We start from the raw sequence: 24,923 nt of genomic DNA, 5'->3' as shown, positions 1-24,923 counted from the left end.
TCCATCAATTACTATACCAGAAAAATCTTAAATATATTTGAGTACAATTTTGAACAGATGTTTTCTAAATGTTTAATTTTCTTGTCTAGTTTCTAGCTTACAGTTGTAGGTGGAGACCTTCTTTGGACCCTTGTTGGCTGGGCAGCCTAGGGGTAAAGTTTTCCTTCCATTTAGTATATTTAGGGACACAAGAGACATAGGAGCACCACTGCATTTGAAAGACTTTTAAGTTTGGCTTCAAAATATTATTCAGGAAAATTAATCCAAAGCAAGGCAAAAGGGTGATTGTGTGACTCTTTTAAAACCATGCAAGAGTTTTAATGAGTCCTCTTGTTCATTGCTCAGAAAATATTGACTGTTTGTTAAACCGCACACAATTAAATCCCAGGTATTTTACAGTTTGGTAAATTTGGTTGTTAGTGCATAGAAAACTGATAACATGAAATGATTTTGGGGGTGGGGTTGTTGGGAGTGCATAGGCAAAGAATGAAGTACTTGCAAAGAAAATTTATTGCTCTGTACAATATCAACCAACATTCCTTTTTCCCTCTTCTTCTTATTGAACTGCCATTCTGCTAGTTCCCTCACTGAGTTAAAGAAAACTTCGATGCATGCTTACTATTTGTATAAGAATTAATATTCTTAACAATTTGAGAAACATGGTGATAGTATCATAAAGCTCTATGATATGTAGTCACTGCATCTCAAGATACAATGAGCTGTAGTTTAGACAGCTGCTTTGCTACTGCCAGTGTAGACTGCCAAATTCCCATCTTGGGAGGGGGAACCCACCTGTTCTCAGTCCCATGGTGATTCTGGGGTAGCCCCACAGTTTCTCTGAGGATTGTTTGTACTTTCTCTTCTGTTATCATCTTCTTTGTTTTTCTGCTAATGAATAATTGTTAATAACAGTGACATGCTGCAAATATAGAGGGTTGGATATTTACTGGCAAGGTATGGATCCTTTCATTTGTCTTACAAATCTGTTCAGCAAGACCAGACTATACAATGATCAATGACTAAACATGGTAATGTTCTGGAAAGATTTTTGCTTGTCTCCATTTTTAAAATGAGAATTAAAAACGTACAGTTATTCTGTTTTTCCTAAATTTGTTAGTATATGGCACATTGGAGAGGTTTATTCATGGCTAACAAAGTGGTGAGGAATCATACTTGCCCCCAGTGTGGTAGGGAAGGACTGTGGATTCAGGACATGTAGTCAGTGGCTCAGATGGTAAAGAATTTGCCTGCAGTGCGGGAGACCTTGGTTCTATTCCTGGGTTGGGAAGATCCTCTGGAGGAGAGCATGGCAACCCACTCCAGTATTCTTGCCTGAAGAATCCTCATGAACAAAGGAGCTTGGTGGGCTACAGTCCATGGGTTCACAAAGAGTCGGACACGGCTGAGCAACTAAGCACATGACATCACTTCTAGATGAAGTAGTTAACAATGACTTTGAGTTGTCACCTAATGGAGGAGAAGTGTTAGTTGCTAAGTCGTTTCCAAATCTTTGTGACCCCATGGACTGTAGCCTGCTGGCTCCTCTGCCCATGGGTTTTCCCAGGCAAGAATACTGGAGAAGGTTACCATTCCTTTCTCCAGGAATCTTCCCAACCAGTGATCGAACCTAGGTCTCCTGCATTGCAGGCGGATTCTTTACCATCTGAGCCACCAGGGAAGCCCCACCACTTAATGGAGGAGAGATGAATGTACTTTTTCTTTTTTTTTAATATAAATTTTTTATTTTAATTGGAGGTTAATTACTTTACAATATTAATTTTCTTCCATCTGTTTTTTAAATTTTTTCTTTCCTTTGTTCATTCTCTCATTCAGCAATTATCTATTGAATGCCGTCTGTATTCTAGGTTCTGTTCTTCTTGCAGGGTGATAACTTTGGATAATCTTGTATAGTAATAGTTATGTTGGACCTGAGTATGTTTGAAATGGTTAAGAAGGGTATATGCTCTGTAATGACCTACGTGGGAAAAGAAGAGGATATATGTTTATGTCTAACTGATTCACTTTGCTGTAACCTGAAACTAACAAAACATTGTAAACCAACAAAACTCCAATAACATTTTTTTTTAATGATAAGAAAAGAAAAGGGTATATATGATGGGTAGTAAAAGAGGTAGCATGCTGTAGAGACACATGTACACAGGTACTTTCTGCTACCTCCCCATATTCCCTTCTTAAAGTATCTGTGTATAGGCCAAGAAGGATGTTACCTCTACTTCATACTTAATCACAATCTGTTAAGTCAGAGGTGGCCACCTGACCTAGAGTCAACCAGTCCATGGGCTTACCTGAGCAAATGAGATGTCTTCTTCCAGGAACTTGGAATTGAACATGGGAGAAACTGGATTATACAGAACTTTAACTGTCTTGCTTACTGAATGTTTTGCCCATGTAGAAGTAAGGCAGAAAGAGTGGGGAGTTAAAAACTGTTAATGGAAAAATGAAGGACCCTGAACTCTTGCTGTTCAGATCTGTACATTTGTTCTCTGATCCACTTACTTGAATTTTCCTTGTATTCTGTAAGATACCCTTCTAAACTAGTAAGTTCCCCCTACCCCCACTTTTTTGGTTTCTGTTACCTACAACCAGATGATCTCTGAATAGATAACTTTCTAACATAATTTCATTATTTCATAAATTATGGTATGTGGTCCAACCTAGCTGGGTCATCTTGCTCTCAACACTTCCCATTCAGTAATATGTGACTGTTTATGGTTTCCCTCAAAAAAGTTATGTACTTTGACTGGGGCCTTGGCTATAGTGTTCCTGTTGTCTGAAATACTCCTTAGTCTTATCTTCTTGCAGAAGTCATTCTCTTACTGTTTTTAATCTCTATGATGATCTTCCTTTCCCTTTCCTTTCTCCTCTTCCCTGACTTCAGCAGAATGAAATGTTTCTTTGTTTCTCATAGCACCCTGTGTATTATAGTACTTATGAACCACATTTTTTTTTTTTACTAAATATATGTCCTTTAGCCCATGCCCCTCAAGGATTTGAAATATCTTATTCATCTTAGTCTTTTATATTTAGCACAGGGCCTAACATAGTCAGCATTAAGTAATCTTTGGGTGATCATTTCTTTAATCATTGAATCTATTAGATATTGCTTTGTAATGAAAAGTAGTGAATCTTGGTGCTCAGTTGAAGCATGTGTCAACAATTAAAATAACATTGTAAAAATAAAAATTTGCAGTATTTTGCCAGACTGTACTAATGCCATATGAAGATTTATAAAATGTTATTTTAATTTTGGCAAACCTTACTTACTATAAGTTTAACTTTGAATTTTCATTTTGAAGGGAATGCCAAAACTCAAATTATAAGCCACATTTGTTGGGTTTTCTAATATTTCAGATACAAACTCACTAACTCTCACAAAGTGTCACATGGTGTCTATCTTAAGGCATGTTTTGGCTGAAGTTTATTCAAAACAGATTTAGGTTTAAATTAAACCTAGAAGATTTGTGTTACAAAGCTTTATTTAGCATAGCTGTAGAAAAGCAACTATATTTTAAGGTAATCTCATTGTCCTCAAGGTGACAGTCTTTTATTTAAAAATAATTGTGTAGACCTGTCTCTAAACTAATTTAAAAGTTACCATATGAAACAGTTCAGGAAAAAAAATTGCTTATACATCTCAAAAATTCCTTTTATTCTCTCTTTTTTTGCTTTGGTCCACTTAATTTTGTTATACTGTTTTAGGCTTTTACAAAAACAGTAATTCAAAAGCACGAGGCTTAGGACAAAGAGATTTATTATGTCTTTCTGCATAGTAGAAGAATCACGCATTGAACTTCAAGTTGGTCTGTCCCTCATTTTTAATTTGCAGCCCTGAGGATATAGAATATCCACATCTCTACTTTTTTTACTGTAAACCAGTCTTGGACTTGACCCAGCCATGTAGGAGAATACTAATGAAAGAGTCAATGACTACACTGAACATTCATCGATTTATTAAGACAATGGAAGCACCTCTGCTGGTATGTGTCTTATTTAAATATGTTAGATAATTTGTATGTAAAATTTATTGTTTTGGTTCATAGATTTGCATTTAACTTAGATGAGCTATATCTTTTCCCCTTGAATATATTTATTTCATTTAGGCAGATTTAGGAGTAGTACCTTATTACAGGTAGATTAGAGGATAAACTGGGTACTCATAAAATGGTATTTTAATGCCTTGAAGTGTTGTTGTTTTGAAAAACCCAATATAGCATTGTGTAATTATAATGGTAGTTATAATGAACTGTGGAACTGTTCTGTGGTAGTTATAATGAACTGTGACCATTCTAAGATCACAAAGATTACATCAGAGGCTAAGAAAAGACCTCTTTTGTGAATGTTTTGATTCCTGTTTTAAAAGTTTATAAATATTTGCATTACAGAATTTTTGGTGTCTCACTTTCCTTAGTGTCAGCCTGGAAGAATCTTAGACTCAGTAGGTGATCAACTGACTTTTCTCTGGAAGTTTAAAGGGTTGTCGTGAGCATATGTAAAACCTTCAATAGGCCTTCTCACTCATCATATCCCTTTTACATAAAAATTGTGCATATGTGCTATAAATAATTCAAACAGTGTGGCAAAGTATAAAGAATGAAAAATTTTAAATCCACCAATTCCCATCATTCAGAAATGAACTGTTAGGTTCAACCAGTCATCTCTGCATTCATATAGATACATATAGATAGAGGGATGAATGGATCCATGGACATATATTGCATGAGCTACTTTATAGTAAAAAGCATTATATTTAATCTTATTTGAATTTACTAGAAGAAAAAGAAACTGATAAGAAACTAGAGGAATTATGGAACTTTTGAAAAACTGTTTCATCATTAGAGGGCTGTTTAGGAAATACTGTCTTAAGTGTTGAAATGATTATGGAAAACACTGAGAAGTGAAAATTATTATTTTAAGAAAACTGCATATTTTCATTTTGGATAATATTGATTTGCTCCTTGGTGTAAAAGATGCAAATATTTCCATCTCAGTTCCTCTTTGCCCTCCAGATTTTTGTCTTGTGTTATTTTACATTGTAAAGGTTATAGTATTTATATTGGGTTCTATAATCATAATTCCCATTTTTTAAAAAAAAGCCCTGCTTTCATATTTAAATAGATTCAGAGGTCATCAGTCCCAGTTCTACTGGCTTCATTCTTGAGTTCTTTATTTTGGTCAGTTTTTATTTGGTTGGATTTTGACTTCAAGCAACTAAGAAAAAAAAAAACAGTATATGAGTCTTTTTCCTTTCTGTTCACATGGGAGAGGGAAATATTTATCTTATGTCCTTTGGGAGAAGATCCTCTGATTTTGGTTTGATCTTTCACTTCCCCACAAAGCCCTCATGAGTTCATTGCACAGTTCTTCATCATTGCTCTCCATCTTCATTTCCTTTTCTGCCAATGTTGAGATATTAAAAATTCTCAGGATTTTGTCTACTCACCAGTCAATATTATCTATAAACATTAATAAAAATGGAAGCTGGGATTCAGGCTTTTTGATAAACTTTGAATGCATGATCAATAGTTACATGCATTGTTTCACTTCTAAACATATGAAAATAAATGCAGGTTGGAGAATCTCTGTTTGTGTGTTAAGCAGATAGGGTTCCTAGACATTTAATTGTTGTAGATACATAGCACAGCTGGATCTTATTATCATGATAGGCTCATTCTCGAAACCCAGCAACTTTGCTGTGAAATTAAGCCTGAGGAGAAGTCATGTGAAAAGAAATTGCGGCCCCTAGCCAATAGCTCCGGAGAAGGCGATGGCACCCCACTCCAGTACTCTTGCCTGGAAGACCCCATGGACGGAGGAGCCTGGTAGGCTAGGGTCCATGGGGTCGCTAAGAGTCAGACACGACTGAGCAACTTCATTTTCACTTTTCACTTTCATGCATTGAAAAAGGAAATGGCAACCCACTCCAGTGTTCTTGCCTAGAGAATCCCAGGGATAGGGGAGCCTGGTGGGCTGCCATCTATGGGGTCTCACAGAGTCAGACATGACTGACGAGACTTAGCAGCAGCAGCAGCAGCAGCCCACAGCTCTGACTGAGCTCATACTAGTCAACAATAGCTTGCTAACTAGTAAATGAGCCATTTTTAAAGTGGAACCTTCACCCTCCAGTCAAAATGCCCCACAAATGCAACGTGAGCCAGAGATGAGTTTGTAGACATATAGACAACAGAAATGATTCTTTTATTTTAAGCCATTAGGTTTTGGGGTGCTTTTCTACATACACAATGATAGGGCTCAGAACACACCCTCAGTCTGTTTCTATGGCATTAACTACTCTTGATTTTTAAATCTGAATTTTCAGGTCAGATTTTTCTTTGAAGTTCCTGTCCCATATATTTTGGAGAAGGCAATGGCACCCCACTCCAGTACTCTTGCCTGGAAAATCCCATGGACGGAGGAGCCTGGTAGGCTGCAGTCCATGGGGTCGCTAAGAGTTGGACACGACTGAGTGACTTCACTTTTCACTTTCATTCACTGCAGAAGGAAATGGCAACCCACTCCAGTATTCTTGCCTAGAGAATCCCAGGGATGGGGGAGCCCAGTGGGCTGCCATCTATGGGGTCGCACAGAGTTGGACACAACTGAAGTGACTTAGCAGCAGTCCCATATATTTAACTACTAATTAGATGTCTTTCTCCTAAGCTCTATGTGTCTGACATTGTCTTTTACCATCTGTTCTTGCTCCATTATCTTGGTTGATTTACTGTCCAGTCACTCATGGCAGAAGCCTAGAAAATCATTCTCAATTCCTGCATCTCTCTGCATCTGATTTTAGATCTGAAATATCTTCTCGAATTCTTCATTCTAACAGCCAGTGCTTTAATCTAGGTTCAAACAATCCAGGTTTGAATGTTGAGTCTCTTGAACTAGTCCCTCAATTTTATTATCTTCCTCTCTCTTTTGTACTACTTTAGTAATAGGAATTGATCTGGTCTATATTCCTATATTTCCCTCTCTTTAAGTTCATACTCCCTGTTGCTTGCATAGTAATATATTTTAAACACACATATATGATCTTGTTCTGGTAATTTTTGCAGTTCCTAAATGGCTTCAATTATTTACAGAATGAAGGCCTACTTTCTTAGGATATATATGGTTTTTAATGATCTGGTCTTTTGCACGGAGAAGGCAATGGCACCCCACTCCAGTACTCCTGCCTGGGAAATCCCATGGACGGAGGAGCCTGGTAGGCTGCAGTCCATGGGGTCACAAAGAGTCAGACACGACTGAGCGACTTCACTTTCACTTTTCACCTTCATGCATTGGAGGAGGAAATGGCAACCCACTCCAGTGTTCTTGCCTGGAGAATCCCAGGGATGGGGGAGCCTGGTGGGCTACCGTCTATGGGGTTGCACAGAGTCGGACACCACTGAAGTGACTTAGCAGCAGGTCCTTTGCAAATTCTCCAGCCTTACTTATCTGTTCCTGTTTTTACTTTTTAATATTGAATTGCTTATGGTTCTCCAAATACTCAAAGAAGAAACCAGGCTTTTCAGTTCCTTCAGGCTGTTATACCCATTCAGGTCTAGACAATTCAGTTCTTTGTGGTTGTGAGACTGAGGTTTCTACCTTCTCGCTAGCTTATGGCTGGTGTTGCTCTTAGCTCCTATGGTCTGTTCTCAGATTCTAGCCACGTGGCCCTCTCAAAAAAAAAAATTGGAAGTTTCTCCTTCAAAGCCAGCAGATAATCTTGCTCCATTGTGCTGTGAGAGTCTTACATGGTATAATCTAATCAAGGGAATGACTATGCTGTGAGTACCACAAGGAATTAGGATTATACAAAATGAGTACACTAGGAATTTTGGGAGTCCTCTTAGAATTATGTCTACCATAGCTAAATACAGATTTCTCTCTGGAAACTTTAAGGATTAGAAAAATGATTTTCTATTATTAGAAAATTTGCAAGAAAGCATCTTTGTGCATATCTGCTTTTATCCCCATGCTGGTTTTACTCAGTGGGCTCTTTCAATCTGGCAGCTCGTGCTCTTTTAGTTGTGGGAGATTTCTGCGTTTATTTCAGTGATGGCTTCTTCCCTTCTGTTTTCTCCCTTCTCTCTTTCTGGGACTTCTGTTTGAATGCTGAGTCTCTTGAACTAGTCCCTCAATTTTATTATCTTTTCTATTTTCCAGCTGTCTTTTGCAGTACTTTCTGGCAGATTTATTCAACTTTAGTTTTCATTTTTTGTGGATTCCGTATCTTCTCATCTTTTCGAGCTTTATCCTTGGTGATTTTCAGAACCTTTCTTCTTCCTGAATAATCTGTTTCCTCCATGTTACTTGTTTTTCTGTTTGTTCTGGTCTTTCATGTTAGAGGCTTTCCTCAGATGCCTATTACTCCTTGTTCATGATTTAGAATATGAAACTAAGGAAGTTGGCTGGAAATTCTGAGACTGTGGATCAGACTTGTTAACTTGGAGCTCCATAGGGTGGTTGGACCTGGGCAGCTTTTTGGTGAGCCACAGTGTCAGTAGCTTTAAGCTTTAATTTGTGGTTGTTCAAGATCCCCAGAGAAAGATCTTCCAGTTTTCTGCTGGAATACAGAAGTCTAGCTGCTAGCTACCAGAAACTGAGCGGGGAGGGGATAGAATGAGTCTCAGCATCTGGTTGCTCAGTCCCTCTGCTTTGAGCATGATATTCACACTCAGCTGTTCCTACAGTCCCTCCAGATTTCTTCTGGTATGATGCAGGGGTAGTTGCCTAAGCTCATGGAGTTAGGGAAGAGGATCTAGAAATCTAACTGCTTCTCCGGAGGTTTTGTCTGTTCTTTCTTACTCTAGAGCCTTCCTGCCGTCTTTCCCCTTCTACTCCTTTCCCTGTTCCAGAGGCTCCAGGCACTGACAGTTCCTGAGCAGTTTTAGGATTCTGCAGTTAAAGTGAAACTGTTTCTTATCCTTTCCTCTCAGGGCTTAGGATTTTGTTGTTCTCTAGCTTCTAAGACTTTGCTGCCTTTACTCTTTTCCTTCATGTATGTATGTTCATTTGAAAAATCGTACTGCTGAAGTTGTCCTGGGATTTCTGAAAGGAGTGAAGTTAGATGTGTGTTCAAGCTGCTGTCAGCTCAGATGTTCCTCATTGTTCTGTAATATGTCATTATATATATTAAATTCTTACATGGAAGAATTCGTTATGTGTTTTGTTTTCGTTTCAAATCTCTCTTTATTCAGCAACACCACAGTTTTATTTATTGCTTTTTTTGGTTTCTCTATGATATCCTTATTCTTTATGGTTGTAAATATCTGTATAACTACTTGTAAAATGTGTTAGTTTCATGTTAGTTTAAATTATATAGGTACATGGGAGCATGAAACTTAAAAAACCATGAGACCATTTTTGTTAATTGTGGATTTATTTCACAGACTTGTTTTTTCACTTATTATTAGCAGGGTTTAAATCCAAATGTTGGAACATTATTATCACATAGTGAAGACGTTTTGTTCTTTTTCTAAATGAAGACTGAAGTTGCTGGAGATCCTAGACAAGTTTCAACTGTTCATCTACAACTAGGATTACCACTGGTTTTTATTGTTGGTCAACAAGCTACTTATGAAGCTGATAGAACAACTGCAGAATGGGTTGCTTGGCGTCTTCTGGGAAAAGCTGGAGTTCTACTTTTGTTAAGGTATTTTAAACATGGAATAGTAACTATTCTCTATTTAGCAGGACACTAGTATTTTTCTTGGTAATGTGTTCACTGGTAAATAAATTCAAATCTCTAATAGATTCTAATATAGTTAGAGCCAGTTGCTGAGTTGAAGTCTTTAATTATCAGCTTGATTAATATTTAGACCTTTAAACTTTACTAAATGAAGGTGTAGATTAAGATAGAGTATAGAAAACCTGGTCTGTACTTACATGAAAAATTTCTCAGACTCACTAAATTTTAATCTTTTTTCATAAACATTTTTAGTATAAAATTTTCAGTTCAATTTTAGATTGACCTCCTGGATGACTATTAATCCTGAGATTGGCAACATATAACATTTATTTCCATTTTGATAAAGGGACTCTTCGGAAGTGGACATTCCTCAGGATACTAATGTTATCGTCAGAAGAGCAGAAGAGGTTGGTCATTTTCTATATTGGTCTACAATGTGTGCTTATTTAAAAGAGGTTAATACACATGGTGCTAAAGAAACATATGCTTATTAAGGAAAATTCTATGAATTGCCACTATTCAGAGATAACTGTTGTTAATATTTTCAACTGTTGTGTGTTATTTTCATTTGTTAATCTTTTTCCGTGTGTGTTTGTATATTTATATAAATATATGTATATCTGCTGCTGCTAAGTCACTTTAGTCGTGTCCAACTCTGTGCAACCCCAGAGACGGCAGCCCACCAGGCGCCCCCGTCCCTGGGATTCTCCAGGCAAGAACACTGGAGTGGGTTGCCATTTCCTTCTCCAGTACATGAAAGTGAAAAGTGAAAGTGAAGTCGCTCAGTTGTGTCTGACTCTTAGTGACCCCATGGACTGCAGCCTACCAGGCTCCTCTGTCCATGGGATTTTCCAGGCAAGAGTACTGGAGTGGGGTACCATTGCCTTCTCCAATATGTATATCTACATATGCATATTTTTAAAGAAATTTAGGTTCATGCTATATACATCCTATCTTTCACATACAATTATATTTCATTACTTGGTATTGTGCTGTGATGCCTGCCTTTAAACACTGTTTTGGGCATCACTGATTTATTTCCCTTCGCTAAATTTCTAGAAGTAAATTTTGTTAAATGAGATTTTTCTTTTTCAGAGCTCGGGCCTTTAACCACTTTAATTAATCTTTTTTATGATTTAAAAATTTTATAGATTATACTTCATTTAAACTTATTATAAACTATTGGCTGTATTCCTTATGCTGTACAATATATCCTTGTGACTTGTTTATTTTATTCATGGTAGTTTGTACCTCTTAATCCCCTCCCCCATTCCCTCTTTCTACTGGTAACCATTAGTTTGTACTCTATATCTGTGAGTCTGTTTCTGTTTTGTTATATTCATTAATTTGTTTATGTTTTAAATTCCACATATAAGTAGTAATGTACAGCATTTGTCTTTTTCTGCCTGACTTATTTCATTGAGCACAATACCTCCAGGTCCATCTGTGTTATTGGAAATGACAAAATTCCATTCTCTTTTCATGGCAGGGTGATATTTCATCGCACATGTATGCCACATCTTCTTTACCCACTTGTCTGTTCATAGACACTTGGGTGGCTTCCATATCTTGGCTGTTGTGAATAATGCTACCATGAAGACTGGAGTGCATCTGTCTTTTCAGATTAGTGTTTTTGTTTCCTTTGAGTTCTGCTCTTTTACTTTTCATGGTGTGAAGTTAATTGACTTTCATATTTTTTTTTTCCTGAATGTGATTTTTCTTTCTTTTCTTCCATGGAAAGGCATTTTATTTTAAATATAGCAGTGTGGACATGTCAATGGGAATTTTAAAGATGTTTAAAATACACAGTCAAATTTCCTTCCAGAAATATTATTTTACCAGAAGGATTTAGAATTCCTTGTTCTTCATACATCTTTGCCAGTACTGAGTAGTAATCTTTAAAAAAAATTATTTCTATACACAAAAAAAGTTTGCATATTAATTTGCATGTCTGATAACTTTTACTAGTGAGATCACCTGTATTTCCTTTGTAAATTTCTTAAAATCTTAAAAATTTCCTTAAATTTTTATTAATTAAGAACTCTTCAGAATATCTTCTAAATATTTTAAACATATGCTAAAAAATTGTTGATATGTTTACAAGTGGTCAGATAGTTTAAACTTAAATTCTCTTGCATAAGTCTATGGTATGAGTACTGGATTCAGATATCAAGATTGCTGGGAGAAATATCAATAACCCCAGATACGCAGATGACACCACCCTTATGGCAGAAAGTGAAGAGGAACTGAAAAAGAGCCTCTTGATGAAAGTGAAAGAGGAGAGTGAAAAAGCTGGTTTAAAACTCAGCATTCAAAAAACTGAGATCATGGCCTCCGGTCCCGTCACTCCATGGCAAACAGATGGGGAAACAATGGAAACAATGAGAGACTTTATTTTGGGGGGCTCCAAAATCACTGCAGATGGTGACTGCAGCCATGAAATAAAAAGACGCTTGCTCCTTGGACCAACCTAGACAGCATATTGAAAAGCAGAGACATTACTTTGCCAACAAAGGTCCATCTGGTCAAGGCTATTGTTTTTCCAGTAGTCATGTATGGATGTGAGTGTTGGACTATAAAGAAGGCTGAGCACCAAAGAATTGATGCTTTTGAACTGTGGTGTTGGAGAAGACTCTTGAGTCCCTTGGACGGCAAGGAGATCAAACCAGTCAATCCTAAAGGAAATCAGTCCTGAATATTCATTGGAAGGACTGATGCTGAGCTGAAACTCCAGTACTTTGGCCACCTGATACAAAGAACTGACTCATTGGAAAAGACCCTGATGCTGGGAAAGATTGAAGGCAGGAGGAGAAGGGGACAACAGAGGATGAGATGGTTGGATGGCATCACCGACTCGATGGACATGAGTTTGAGTAAACTCTGGGAGTTGGTGACGGACAGGGAAGCCTGGTGTGCTGCAGTCCATGGGATCACAAAGAGTCTGACCCGACTGAACTGAACTGAACTGAACTGACTGATGAGTACTGAGTTAAAGAGTCAGAAGGCTTGACTCCGTTCCTGCTTGTTCTGGGCCCAGATAACTGAATTAACTTCTTCCAGCTCAGTTTTCTCATTTCTGAAATAGCTATAAAACCTCTCCTTCTAACTTATAAGAAATTTTATAAGACCAAATAGGAAAATACTTTGAGAACTGTAATACTGTTCAAATATGTGTACTGTGAAGTCATTATGCTTTGCTTTTAGACCAGGTAATGGAAAGAATACTTACTGAAGCTTTTTTTTTTTTTTTTACTATTAAAGAATTCCAAAATAGGACTTACTTTGTTATTGGGAAAAAGGTTTTATAGAAGAATTAAAGTTCATGCTGTTTTCCCAGTACATTATGTTTATACTATACTGTAGTCTGTTAAGTGTGCAGTAGTGTTATGTCTGAAAAAATTAATGTATGTACCTTTAGTTAAAAAATAGTTACTGCTAAAAAATGCTAACCATCGTCTGAGCCTCTAGTGAGTTGTAATCTTTTTGCTCATGGAGGGCCCTGCCTTGATGTTGATGGCTGCTGAGTGATCAAGACAGTAGTTGCTGAGGGTTGAGGTAGCTGTGGCAATTTCTTAAAATACGACAAAAATGAAGTTTGCCACATTGATTGACTCTTCCTTTCACAAATTATTTCTTTGTAGTATGCAATGCTACTTGGTAGAATTTTACCCACAGTAGAACTTCTTTCAAAATTAGAATCAATCCCCTCAGACTCTGCTGCTGCTCTGTCGACTAAGTTTTTGTAAGATTCTCAATCTTTTGTTCTCATATCAACGATCTTTAGAGCTGCTTCACCAGAAGTAGATTCCATCTCCAGAAACCACTTTCTGTGCTCATTCATAAGAAACAGCTCCTCATCTGTGCAAGTTTGATTGTGAGATTGCAGCAGGGATAATTACTGAAATAATCTAGTGGCCTAAAATTTCACGTTTTAAAAAAGTTTTGGTTGAGCCTTAGCGTAAGAAATTTTAATGGAATAATTTCAATGGAATATAATTTGGTATTCTTAAAATACCTGGGGCCAGGTATTATTTTTATGTTTATGGCTAAACAGTCAATTGAACTTCGTAGTGGAATTATTTATTTATTTATTTTTATTAAATTAGTTTTCTCCCCCTTCTTTTTGGCCATGCCACACAACTTGTGGGATCTAAATTCCCCAACCAGGGATTGAACCCAGGCCAGGGCAGTGAAAGCCCCAATCCTAACTGCTAGGCCACCAGGGGCCTCTCTAGTGGAATTATTTTAGATTAAGTATTATTTTGAGTGGTGGAGGTGATTTGGTCACTAAGTCATGTAAAATATCAAAAGAATTTTGGTGCTGTTTGCAATAAAATTGCATATATTTGTATCTTGCATTGAGGTAGGACTTACTGTTATATGTAAAATACTTCAGATTTCAGCAGAATGTAACTGTGACAAGAAGCAAATGAGACTTTCAGTTCCGTGTTTTGCCTTCTTTTCTAGTAGCATGCACTATCTTTCTATAATGTTTAGATACTTTTAATATTGTGGAGTTAATTTGCCATTTTTATTTTTAAATATTAAAATTGAAATTTACAAGTTTAGTTTCATTTTAGTGTCAAACAAGTAAAATATATTAAAATGGTTCATTATATTCTAGTCATATCTTTTAAAATTAATGTATTTCTAGGACACACAAGTGGAATTTTTGGCGTTAAGTCATATTGATTTAATAGTATTCCATCTGGAAAGTACCATGAACATTGAGGAAATGGTCAAATATGAAGACATGGAGGAGCTAAATATAGGTAATGTGTATTTTTGATGCTCATGTTCCCCTCCCATTCTGCCTAGCATCCTTAAGGTCAGTGAAATTTCAGTGAATTAACTTTCACACTCAAGAATATGAAGAGACCTTAAGAAATTAATTTTGAATCACATTTTAGCAAGTTGATTAGGTGAAAAGATACAAGGATGCTCTATTTTGCTTAGTGTGATACCTTTCTTTGTTATATATCAGGCTTCTCTCTTTCTGCCTGTGTCTTTATCCTCCAGATGAGTTCTTTCAGTGCTACTGGTCTATTCCATGTATGAAAAGGACCCAGGAGCCACAATATGATATTTATTTTTGTTATTCCTATTAGGGTATGAAATTCTGATGAATATAGTTATATTTGTAGTTGTAAATGAATCCAGTTGTTAACAGTAAAAGGAGTAAACTTTGATAACATTTTTATACTTTTATACATTTTAAACTTCGATAACGTTATTAAATAACATTAAAAATAATGATTGTTTTAACATTTAAATATTTAATATTAATGTTTTAATGTTAAATTAATTTTTACATAATGTCAAAATAATTTTTAACAGAATTTTGCCAATTCTGTTTTTCTTATAGTTTTCAAGGCTATTTCCCACACATTATTTACTTTGATTGTTATCCTCTGAGTTAACTGAGGTCACCATTGTAGATGAAGAATCTGTGTTTTGGCAGAGTTAAATGATCTGCACAGAGTCACAAATGGCATGTGGAGCATTCTGACTTGAAATTTCATTTATGACCATTATCATTCCTGATACTTCTTTATAACATATCCTATTCTGAAATTGCTCATTTGCTTTTCTCCCTTCTGTACTGGACTATTATAAACTTCTAAGGCAGGGATTATGTCTTGTGCATTTACTAAATGTATCCCGTTTAGTAAATTATTGAATTTTTATCATGAGTCCCGTTCAGTAAATACTTTTTATGTAGTCCTGTTGTTACGAGTCCCAGGAAGGAATGAATTTGCATATTCTTTTCATGAGATCTGTTTATTATGATGATCAAATCTGTATTATAAATTTAGTAAGGCCTCTGAGCTTTAACTGATACATGACCAGCTTCATGGTTTGAGCACTGCTCTAGTTTCTGGTATACAGAGGTTAGAACTGCTAATGATTTAAGCCGGAGCTCTTCTCCGTTAGCATCATCATTATACAGGCAGGTCTGTGTTCTGGTCTCTTGCTCCTTGCTTTGTTCCTATCATCGTTCATATAGTCAGGCCTTCAAAGTCACAGGAATCATCCAGGTGTCAGTTTAACAGGATTCCTGTCCTCAGTGGAAGTTGCCTTTTTCAAAATTTTGTTGCCATGTCTCATTTTACTTAGTGACTCTCTGGCTTCAGTTTGCCCTCTGGTGCTGCCTTCTTATTTTTTCTCTCTCCTGTCTTTGCTTCTCAGCCCAGTTCTTGTGTTTTGGGGTGGGGGGTGTTTGATCTTAATTTCCTATGTTTGTAATCCATATTGACTCATAATATAGTATGATGTTGTACCCAAATACACAATTGCCCTCTTATTTTCATTCCTTCTCATTAATTAGGAAAGATAGATGAGACTTGGAAGGAGTTTGTTACCATGTAAAAGTGGAATATAAAGAAAAATGCTCTTCAAAGGAAATGAACACAAAATGAGTCAGAATTAAATGAACTGGGTTCTACAAAAAGAGTATCAAAAAAAACTTATGTGACTAAAAAGAATATATATACATGTTGATAAGTAGGTGAAATGTAGAGCTGAGGAGTGAATATGTTTAAAAACTGAAGTGGCTTATTAAGAGAATGGGAAAGCAGAAAGGTGTTAGAACAAGGTAAGAGAAGAAAGGATGGATTAGGAAATAAGAGTGGACTGGCAGGAAAATGGAAATATGTGAATAATAAGAAAATACTGTAAATGAGAAAATTGGCCTTTATTAATTTTGATATTGAGGGCATAACTTTTAGTGTCATAGAATGTGATATTTGAAAGTATCTTAAAATTAATAGTGTAAGTCTTATGGTTCACAGGTTTGAACACTGAAACTCCTAGAGTTATGTAATTGACTAGAGTCACACAGCTAAAAATTGCTGATGTGATACTAAAATCTAGATCTAGTCTTTTATGGTATTGGAAATCATATGGAAAATAATAATTTAGTTTTCTGAATGCATTGTCTTTCTCACTTCCTTTCTTTTTAATATGTTATTACAGAGAATTATAAATGTATCATAAAATAGGATAATAGAACAAACCTCCAGATAACCATTTCCTGGCCTCACCCAACTACCATCAGTCAGTGGCTAATCCTGTTACAATCATAGCCCTTTACTTATTATTTTTCACCTAATTCCAAACATATAAATTCATCCATAAATATTTCCCTGTATTTCAGACATGTAAGGATTCTTTTAAAATTAACATAATGCTATTACTACATCTACATGGTTCAGTTCAGTTCAGTTCAGTCGCTCAGTCGTGTCTGACTCTTTGAGACCCCATGAATCTCAACATGCCAGGCCTCCCTGTCCATCACCAACTCCCAGAGTTCACCCAGACCCACGTCCATCGAGTCGGTGATGCCATCCAGCCATCTCATCCTCTGTCATCCCCTTTTTCTCCTGCCCCCAATCCCTCCCAGCATCAGAGTCTTTCCCAATGAATCAACTCTTCGCATGAGGTGGCCAAAGTACTGGAGTTTCAGCTTTAGCATCATTCCTTCCAAAGAAATCCCAGGGTTGATCTCCTTTAGAATGGACTGGTTGGATCTCCTCAAGGGACTCTCAAGAGCCTTCTCCAACACCACAGTTCAAAGCATCAATTCTTCAGCACTCAGCTTTCTTCACAATTCAACTCTCACATCCATACGTGACTACTGGAGAAACCATAGCCTTGACTAGATGGACCTTTGTTGGCAAAGTAATGTCTCTGCTTTTGAATATGCTGTCTAGGTTGGTCATAACTTTCCTTCCAAGGAGTAAGAGTCTTTTAATTTCATGGCTGCAATCACCATCTGCAGTGATTTTGCATAAGAATAGCTAATATCAGATGCTTAGTCGACATTCAGATTTCCAGCTTCATCATGCTTTTTCATGCCACTGTTGCTTTGCTGTTCATTTTACTCATATTCCTCTACTGCCTCCTTAAGTTTCATTTTTTTTTTAATAATGTTCAGCTAGTGTCAACTTCTAGGAAGCTTTAATTGTCTCTAATCAAGTTAGATGTTCCTCCAGTGTTACCATATGATCTGTACAAACTTCCAACAGGACATTTGTGAATTCAGAAAATGTGTGTGTATGTGTGTTTACTACATATTTTAATGGATAGATGAATGAATGGGTGGGTGGGTCTGTCTGTCTTAATGAAAAGGGTTTTTTTTTTTAGATTTAATTGATATGTAACATTATATTAGTTTTAGTTGTATACCATAATGATTCAATATTTCTATATATTGTGGTTAATGAAACGATTTTTACATATTCAGAATCTACCCATAACTCAATACACATAGAATAAAACCAAAATTTCTTGGTTTATATGGCCTCTTATGGCTTTCCATGTGGTACTAGCGGTAAAGAACCTACTTGCCAATGCAGGAGAAGGAGATATAAGAGATGCAGGTTCAATCCCGGATCGGGAAGATCCCCTGGAGGAGGAAACGGCAACCCACTCCTGTATTCTTGCCTGGGGAATCCCATAGACAGAGGAGCCTGGCAGGCTACATACAGTCCATGGGGTTGCAAAGAATTGAACACAACTGAATGACTAACTGGTTCCAAATAGGAAAAGGAGTACGTCAAGGCTGTATATTGTCACCCTGATTATTTAACTTATATGCAGAGTACATCATGAGAAACACTGGGCTGGAGGAAGCACAAGCTGGAATCAAGATTGCCGGGAGAAATATCAATAACCTCAGATATGCAGATGACACCACCCTTATGGCAGAGTGAAGAGGAACTAAAAAGCCTCTTGATGAAAGTGAAAGTGGAGAGCGAAAAAGTTGGCTTAAAGCTCAACATTCAGAAAACTAAGATCATGGCATCTGGTCCCATCACTTCATGGGAAATAGATGGGGAAAGAGTAGAAACAGTGTCAGACTTTATTTTTGGGGGCCCCAAAATCACTGCAGATGGTGACTGCAGCCATGAAATTAAAAGATGCTTACTCCTTGGAAGAAAAGCTGTGACCAACCTAGATAGCATATTCAAAAGCAGAGACATTACTTTGCTGACTAAGGTCTGTCTAGTCAAGGCTATGGTTTTTCCTGTGGTCATGTATGGATGTGAGAGTTGGACTGTGAAGAAGGCAGAGCGCCGAAGAATTGATGCTTTTGAACTGTGATGTTGGAGAAGACTCTTGAGAGTCCCTTGGACTGCAAGGAGATCCAACCAGTCCATTCTGAAGGAGATCAGCCCTGGGATTTCTTTGGAAGGAATGAGGCTAAAGCTGAAACTTCAATACTTTGGCCACCTCATGCGAAGAGTTGACTCACTGACAAAGACTGATGCTGGGAGGGATTGGGAGCAGGAGGAGAAGGGGACGACAGAGGATGAGATGGCTGGATGGCATCACAGACTCGATGGACGTGAGTCTGAGTGAACTCCGGGAGTTGGTGATGGACAGGGTGGCCTGGTGTGCTGCGATTCATGGGGTCACAAAGGGTTGGACACGACTGAGCGACTGAACTGAACTGAGTGACTAATACACACATGATCTAGAAACCCTAGAATTTTCTCACGTCATTCCTTCAGTCTATTTCGTTTTAGTCAAATGTGCCTTCCCTCAGTGCCTAGAGGATGCTGAGCTCTTTTATGTCCCCAAGTCTTTGCATATGTTGTTCTCTTTGTCTAAAACATTCTTTTCTTGATTATCTGGTAGACTTTAGATTGCCCAATTAAAATCTCCCTGTTAAAATCTTTCACTGTATCTTTTGCCTTTCTTCTTAAACTGATCACATTTATAGTTATATATTTATTTAGTGATGAGTTTATTGACTGATTTTTCCATAGATAGAAACTGTGTGGTCAGGGACTATGTCTGCTTTGCTTACCACTTTCCTTAGTATCCATCATAGTGCTTGCTGTGTAGTAGAAGCTAAAGAAATACTGTCAAACATGTGTGGTAGGACTTTTTTAGGTTATAAATTAATATATTGATTAGAAACAAATGTTATTTGTTGACAAGTTTATTATTTTATGTTTACTATATTATTTCTTGGCAAGTATAAGTAATTCCTTTTGGAATTAACTAAAACTTGATCATTTCTAGGTCAGGAAGCATCTGAGAATCATTTAAGATAGGAAGTCAGACAACTGGAAAGTTTTCTAAATATCATGCATTTTAAATATTAAATTTCACAGAATTAATCCTGAATAATTAATGAATATAAAAGAGTTGGACAAGTACTGTAGCATGCTAATCATTTGTTTCAATGTCAATTAGAGAAAAATAATCCTTTTGGCCTATAAACTTGGAATATGTACTGTAAAGTTAACTTTTAATTTACAAATATGAAATGAATTGTTAATGAATGTATTAATATAGAGATAAATATCATTGGAATGTTATAGTTTGTAGAAAGAAATAAAAACACTGGGATTTAACAGAAAAAAAATAAATAAAATAAATAAATAAATATTAAGATAGTATGAATTCATGACTTTCTATCTAGTGCCAAATTTTCATATGCTTGCCTGGGAGGAGAGCTTAAATGTTTTAAATTATACATTTATATTTACATTAATTTATCTTCAAACATTTCAGAAATTCAAGATGATGAAGTGGAAGAAACCGTTTACAGAGACAGGAAGAAACAGTTACCTTTGGAACTCACTGTGGAATTAACAGAAGAGACATTTCATGAGACAGTAACGGCTTCTGACAGCATGGTGCTTTTCTATGCTGGCTGTGAGTATTAGGAACCTTTAGCGGTGACTACTGCATATTAGGACATTTAAAGTAGGCAGATTTTACTTTTGCCTTCTGTTATTACACATTGTAAAATGACATAGCTTTCATATGTCCCACACTTTTAAACAATTTACTTCGGAGCTGTTTCTAGGGTTGTAAAACTGATTATATATAGTATAGTCAAAGTGTTAGTCGCTCAGTCGTATCTCACTCTTTGCAACCCCATAGACTGTAGCCCACCAGGCACTTCTGCCTATGGGATTCTCCAGGCAAGAATACTGGAGTGGGTTGCCGTTCCCGTCTCCAGGGGATCTGAGCCTCCTGCATTGCAGCAGAGTCTTTACCGTGTGAGCCACCAGAGAAGCCCTGATTATATATATCTGACTTATAAATTAAAGATTACAATTAAACTAGATGTTAAGCTTACTAATTTGGAAAATTGTTGTTATTCAAGCTAATGATTTAATGTTATTTTAATGTTATTCAAGCTAATGTTTACCACTTATTGTAGGTTTATAGGCATTATATTGCTTTTATCTTCAAATAGCCATTCAACTATACTCCTTGCCATATGAATGTAGAAAATTAGTTGTGTTTGGAACTCTCTTGAATGTGTGGACAATACTGAGTGCAGCATATTAGAATATTTCTTAGTATAAAATAATTTTGAGATACCCCATTAATCTATATGTTTGTTATATATATAAGTATGGATGCTTTACAAATATGTATGTTGTAATATCTATTTAATTTTTTATTTTAATGTAGGGCAAGCAGTATCCATGGCATTTCTGCAGTCCTATATCGATGTGGCAATTAAACTGAAAGGTATTACACTGTTGTAGGCATGTTTATTTTCCTGGTTCTGAGCTATAGCTATTTGTAAAATTGTGTCACGCTAAAGATGTAGAAAACCACATAAAATTTCAGATTATTATGTTTGTGTCTCCACAACAAACATAATAAATTAATACTGAACATTAGACTGTTCCACTTGAAACATGATTAAGTATTGAAACCATTTTACAGCAAAGAATTAAAAGGTGATAACTTCAGTATAAGTTAATACTCCACGGTTAAGTTAAGGAACCATGAGTTTCAAAACTGTTAGGAGCATTCCTTTTGATTGTCTTCATTAAACTGTCTTATAGCTTTATACTTAATCCAGTAAACTTTTTGGCTGAATTCAGTCATTCAGCAAACATTTACTGAGTGCTTACTATGTGCCAGTTACTGTTAAATATTATTAAACATATACTAAATATTAACTATAGTCTCACAGTCTAATGAAGGCTCTAAGATCCCAGTGTTCTTGAAGCTATACAGTTAGTTTTCATGGGTAGGGAATTTCTTAATAGCCAGAATCTTTTTATTTTAACTATTCTATGAAACCTGATTCAGTGGTAGACAAACAGTAATCCAAGCAATGAACTCAAAATGTCTATGCCACTGTCCCAGCAAAGACAAAAAGAGGAGTGGGGAGGCCTGTTAGTGTTAGTGAGAGAGAGTAATGGATTAGGTAAGTATAATATTTTGTAATCATTTGAATAAGACAGTCCATATCATGCTTTGTATCTTTGATATGATTTCTTCTTACTCTGTTTTTCTTGTTAGTAAAAGCTGTTATGGCTAAATGGGCTTCCTCCAGAAATGCATCCACCATTTAGTTTTTTGGGACATTAGCTTACAGCCTCTTTTATTATTTAGTAAGTTCCTTATGGAAAGAAAGTATGCCTTATACTCAGTTCATTGGACTTGGTACATTGTCTTAACATTACAGAATATCTTGTGTTTAATAATTGTTGAGAAATAAATTAGAAAATATAGTAGAGTTTCATAAATTTTGTTTTATTTTGTGGAAAAGGTGTACTGGTATACAACTTGTGTGTGTGTGTATGTATGTGTGTGTGTGTGTGTGTGTATGTATGTGTGTGTGTGTGTGTGTGTGTGTGTGTATATATATATATATGGGGCTTTTGTGAATTCAAGAAGTTGATTCTAGAAACTCAACCCTAAATACAATATGTTCTATAATAATAAAAGCATCAGAGATATAAAAAATCATTTTTGATCCATTTCTCTTCCATTCATTTCCAAACTACATTTGATCCATCGTTTGATTATTTCATTCCCCAAGTGAAGGGATGATTAAGTCTGTAGATAACATGATACCTAATTTTTTTTTAAAGCAAATCCTGTCACTCTCTAGTTCTCCTTTATGGTTGCAGTCTATAGACTGATTTAAGTTTCTTCTCTTAGATTTTCCAGCCTTACTGGTAAATGATTAGAAGAAAGAAAAAGTAGGAAAATATAAACCATAATAAAATAGTAGTTGGATAATGTCCCTGAATACTAGAATTACCCCCCATCCCCAGCCCATTTGGCTAGATACCAAATGAAAATGAAAGGAGGTTCTCTTACTTTCTTCTCTGTTAATGACCAAATAAAGACCTGACCCCTCAATGCAAGGACTCTAAGTTGTGTGTGTTTGTAGAATAAAAAAGCAGATTAACCAACCCAAAGACTTGATTTCTTTTTTCAAATAGTATGTTCTTTATGAATAACAATTCTTTTAGTAATTAGATATCAGATAGGTGGATTATTTTGAAGTTCGTGGGGCTTCATATAGAAGTGCATACTATAGGTAACAATAATGTTTTGTGTCTATGGTGAAGCCTATACTATAATTTTATAAACTAGGACAATATTGTAATACTTTGGGTGTTTAGTTGTATAATCTTTCACGTTGTTTTGGGAAAAAGCCACTTTTTATCTCTTAGTCCAAGAGGATGAAGAATATTTTATACTCAGTCACAAGGTGGCAGCAAATGTCTGTTTTTGTTTTTCTTTTAAATTAGGATCCTTATTTGAAATTGCTGTGTTGTCAAAATATGTGGAGTGTAATACTACAGTAATCTTAGAACATTAGACTACTCCACTTGAAACATGATAAAGTATTGAAACCATTTTACAGCAAAGAAAATTAAAATGTGATAACTTCAGTATAAGTAGCCTTATCATTTTTAATAATATATATCAATCTTCTTTTTTTCAATTTTAAAGATAACATCAAAGTTTTCAGCTTGGACTGCTGGGACATTTTAAGCAGTGGTAGACCCGTTGAGGATGCTTATTGAAGGGAGAGAACTACATTTATTATGACACCATGTCCCGTCCTTTGGTGGCAATACATAGTATGATACTCCATCTGAACAAGCACCAGTACATGCACCACGAGATATTTATTGACTAAATGACTAAAATAAAGGAGAAGAGAACTTTATAGAGTAGATCTAAGCCTAGAAGGAATAAAGATTTATCTTTGTATGCTCATATAATATTCAGGTATTAACATACTTTAATGTAAACACTGAAAATATGTTCATGAAGAAATATCAGGGTACATTTCACAAATTTTTATTGGATACATAATATGTAATAGGCCTTGTTCTAGGTAGCAGGTTTATAAGACAGACTAAACCCTATGAGATAGAATCTAGGATCATAATGTAAGGATGGATTTTTAGTATTAAAACTTTTGATGATAAAATATTAAAATATTTTGTTTCACAATTTTAGTCATATGGGTAGGTTACATCCTAATTTAGAATTTAGGATTAAATTGATGTACAAAGATTCCTTCTTTGATCTAATACTATATTAAAATTTCCTTTTATTATATTTTCTTCCTTTCTTTCATTAGCTGAGTTGTATGGTACTTTGTTATTTGTTTTTTGATATCTCTGCACCTAACTATATATTTTGGAGAACTGGAGAACTTTGCATATACAGTTGACTTAGACAATGCGGGGATTAGGGGCGTTGACTTTCCATGCAGGAGAAAATCCAAGTATAACAGGTTTGGCCCTCCGTGTACACATTTGCCGGAGAAGGCAATGGCACCCCACTCCAGTCCTCTTGCCTGGAAAATCCCATGGACGGAGGAGCCTGGTAGGCTGCAGTCCATGGGGTCGCCAAGAGTTGGACACAACTGAGTGACTTCACTTTCACTTTTCACTTTCATGCATTGGAGAAGGAAATGGCAACCCACTCCAGTGTTCTTGCCTGGAGAACCCCAGGGACGGGGGAGCCTTGTGGGCTGCTGTCTGTGGGGTTGCACAGAGTCGGACACGACTGAAGTGACTTAGCAGCAGCAGCATACATGTCTGCTCTGTATCCAAGTTTCCACATCCATGGATTCATCCAACCTTGGGTCATGTGGGACTGTAGCATTTACTATTGAAACAGATCCATAAGTGGGCCTGCACAGTGCTTTCCAAGGGTCAACTGTATTAGTATAGAACAAGTAGGAATTTCTCTTTGAGGTTCTGCTATATGTTTTCTCAGGCTGAAAAGAAATTATTTAGATTAAATAAATATGTATGAAATTATACTGTTGAGACAGGTTGGGTATGTGAAAGTGAAAAGTGAAAGTCACTCAGTCGTGTCCGTCTCTGTGACCCCATGGACTACAGTCTGTGGAATTCTCCAGGCCAGAATACTGGAGTGGGTAGCCTTTCCCTTCTCCAGAAGATCTTCCCAACCCAGGGATCGAACC

The 24,923-nt window shown here is 36.3% G+C and overlaps 1 protein-coding gene across 2 annotated transcripts in view; it reads left to right on the top strand.

Moving 5' to 3' along the window:
• TXNDC16 (thioredoxin domain containing 16) overlaps positions 1–24,923 on the top strand; it is a 90,675-nt gene that overhangs the window by 40,579 nt on the left and 25,173 nt on the right. For both annotated transcript variants that reach the window (XM_040225863.1, XM_040225862.1), the window contains exons 9-14: positions 3,848–3,998; positions 9,489–9,655; positions 10,038–10,098; positions 14,346–14,463; positions 20,219–20,362; positions 21,134–21,193. In XM_040225863.1, the coding sequence (XP_040081797.1) occupies positions 3,848–3,998; positions 9,489–9,655; positions 10,038–10,098; positions 14,346–14,463; positions 20,219–20,362; positions 21,134–21,193 (701 nt within the window). The remainder of the gene's footprint in view (positions 1–3,847; positions 3,999–9,488; positions 9,656–10,037; positions 10,099–14,345; positions 14,464–20,218; positions 20,363–21,133; positions 21,194–24,923) is intronic.

Source organism: Oryx dammah, unplaced genomic scaffold (genome assembly GCF_014754425.2).
Source record: "Oryx dammah isolate SB20612 unplaced genomic scaffold, SCBI_Odam_1.1 HiC_scaffold_26, whole genome shotgun sequence".
NCBI lineage: Eukaryota > Metazoa > Chordata > Mammalia > Artiodactyla > Bovidae > Oryx > Oryx dammah.
Note: the sequence above shows the minus strand (reverse complement) of the source record. Positions and strands in the feature narration are given on the sequence as shown.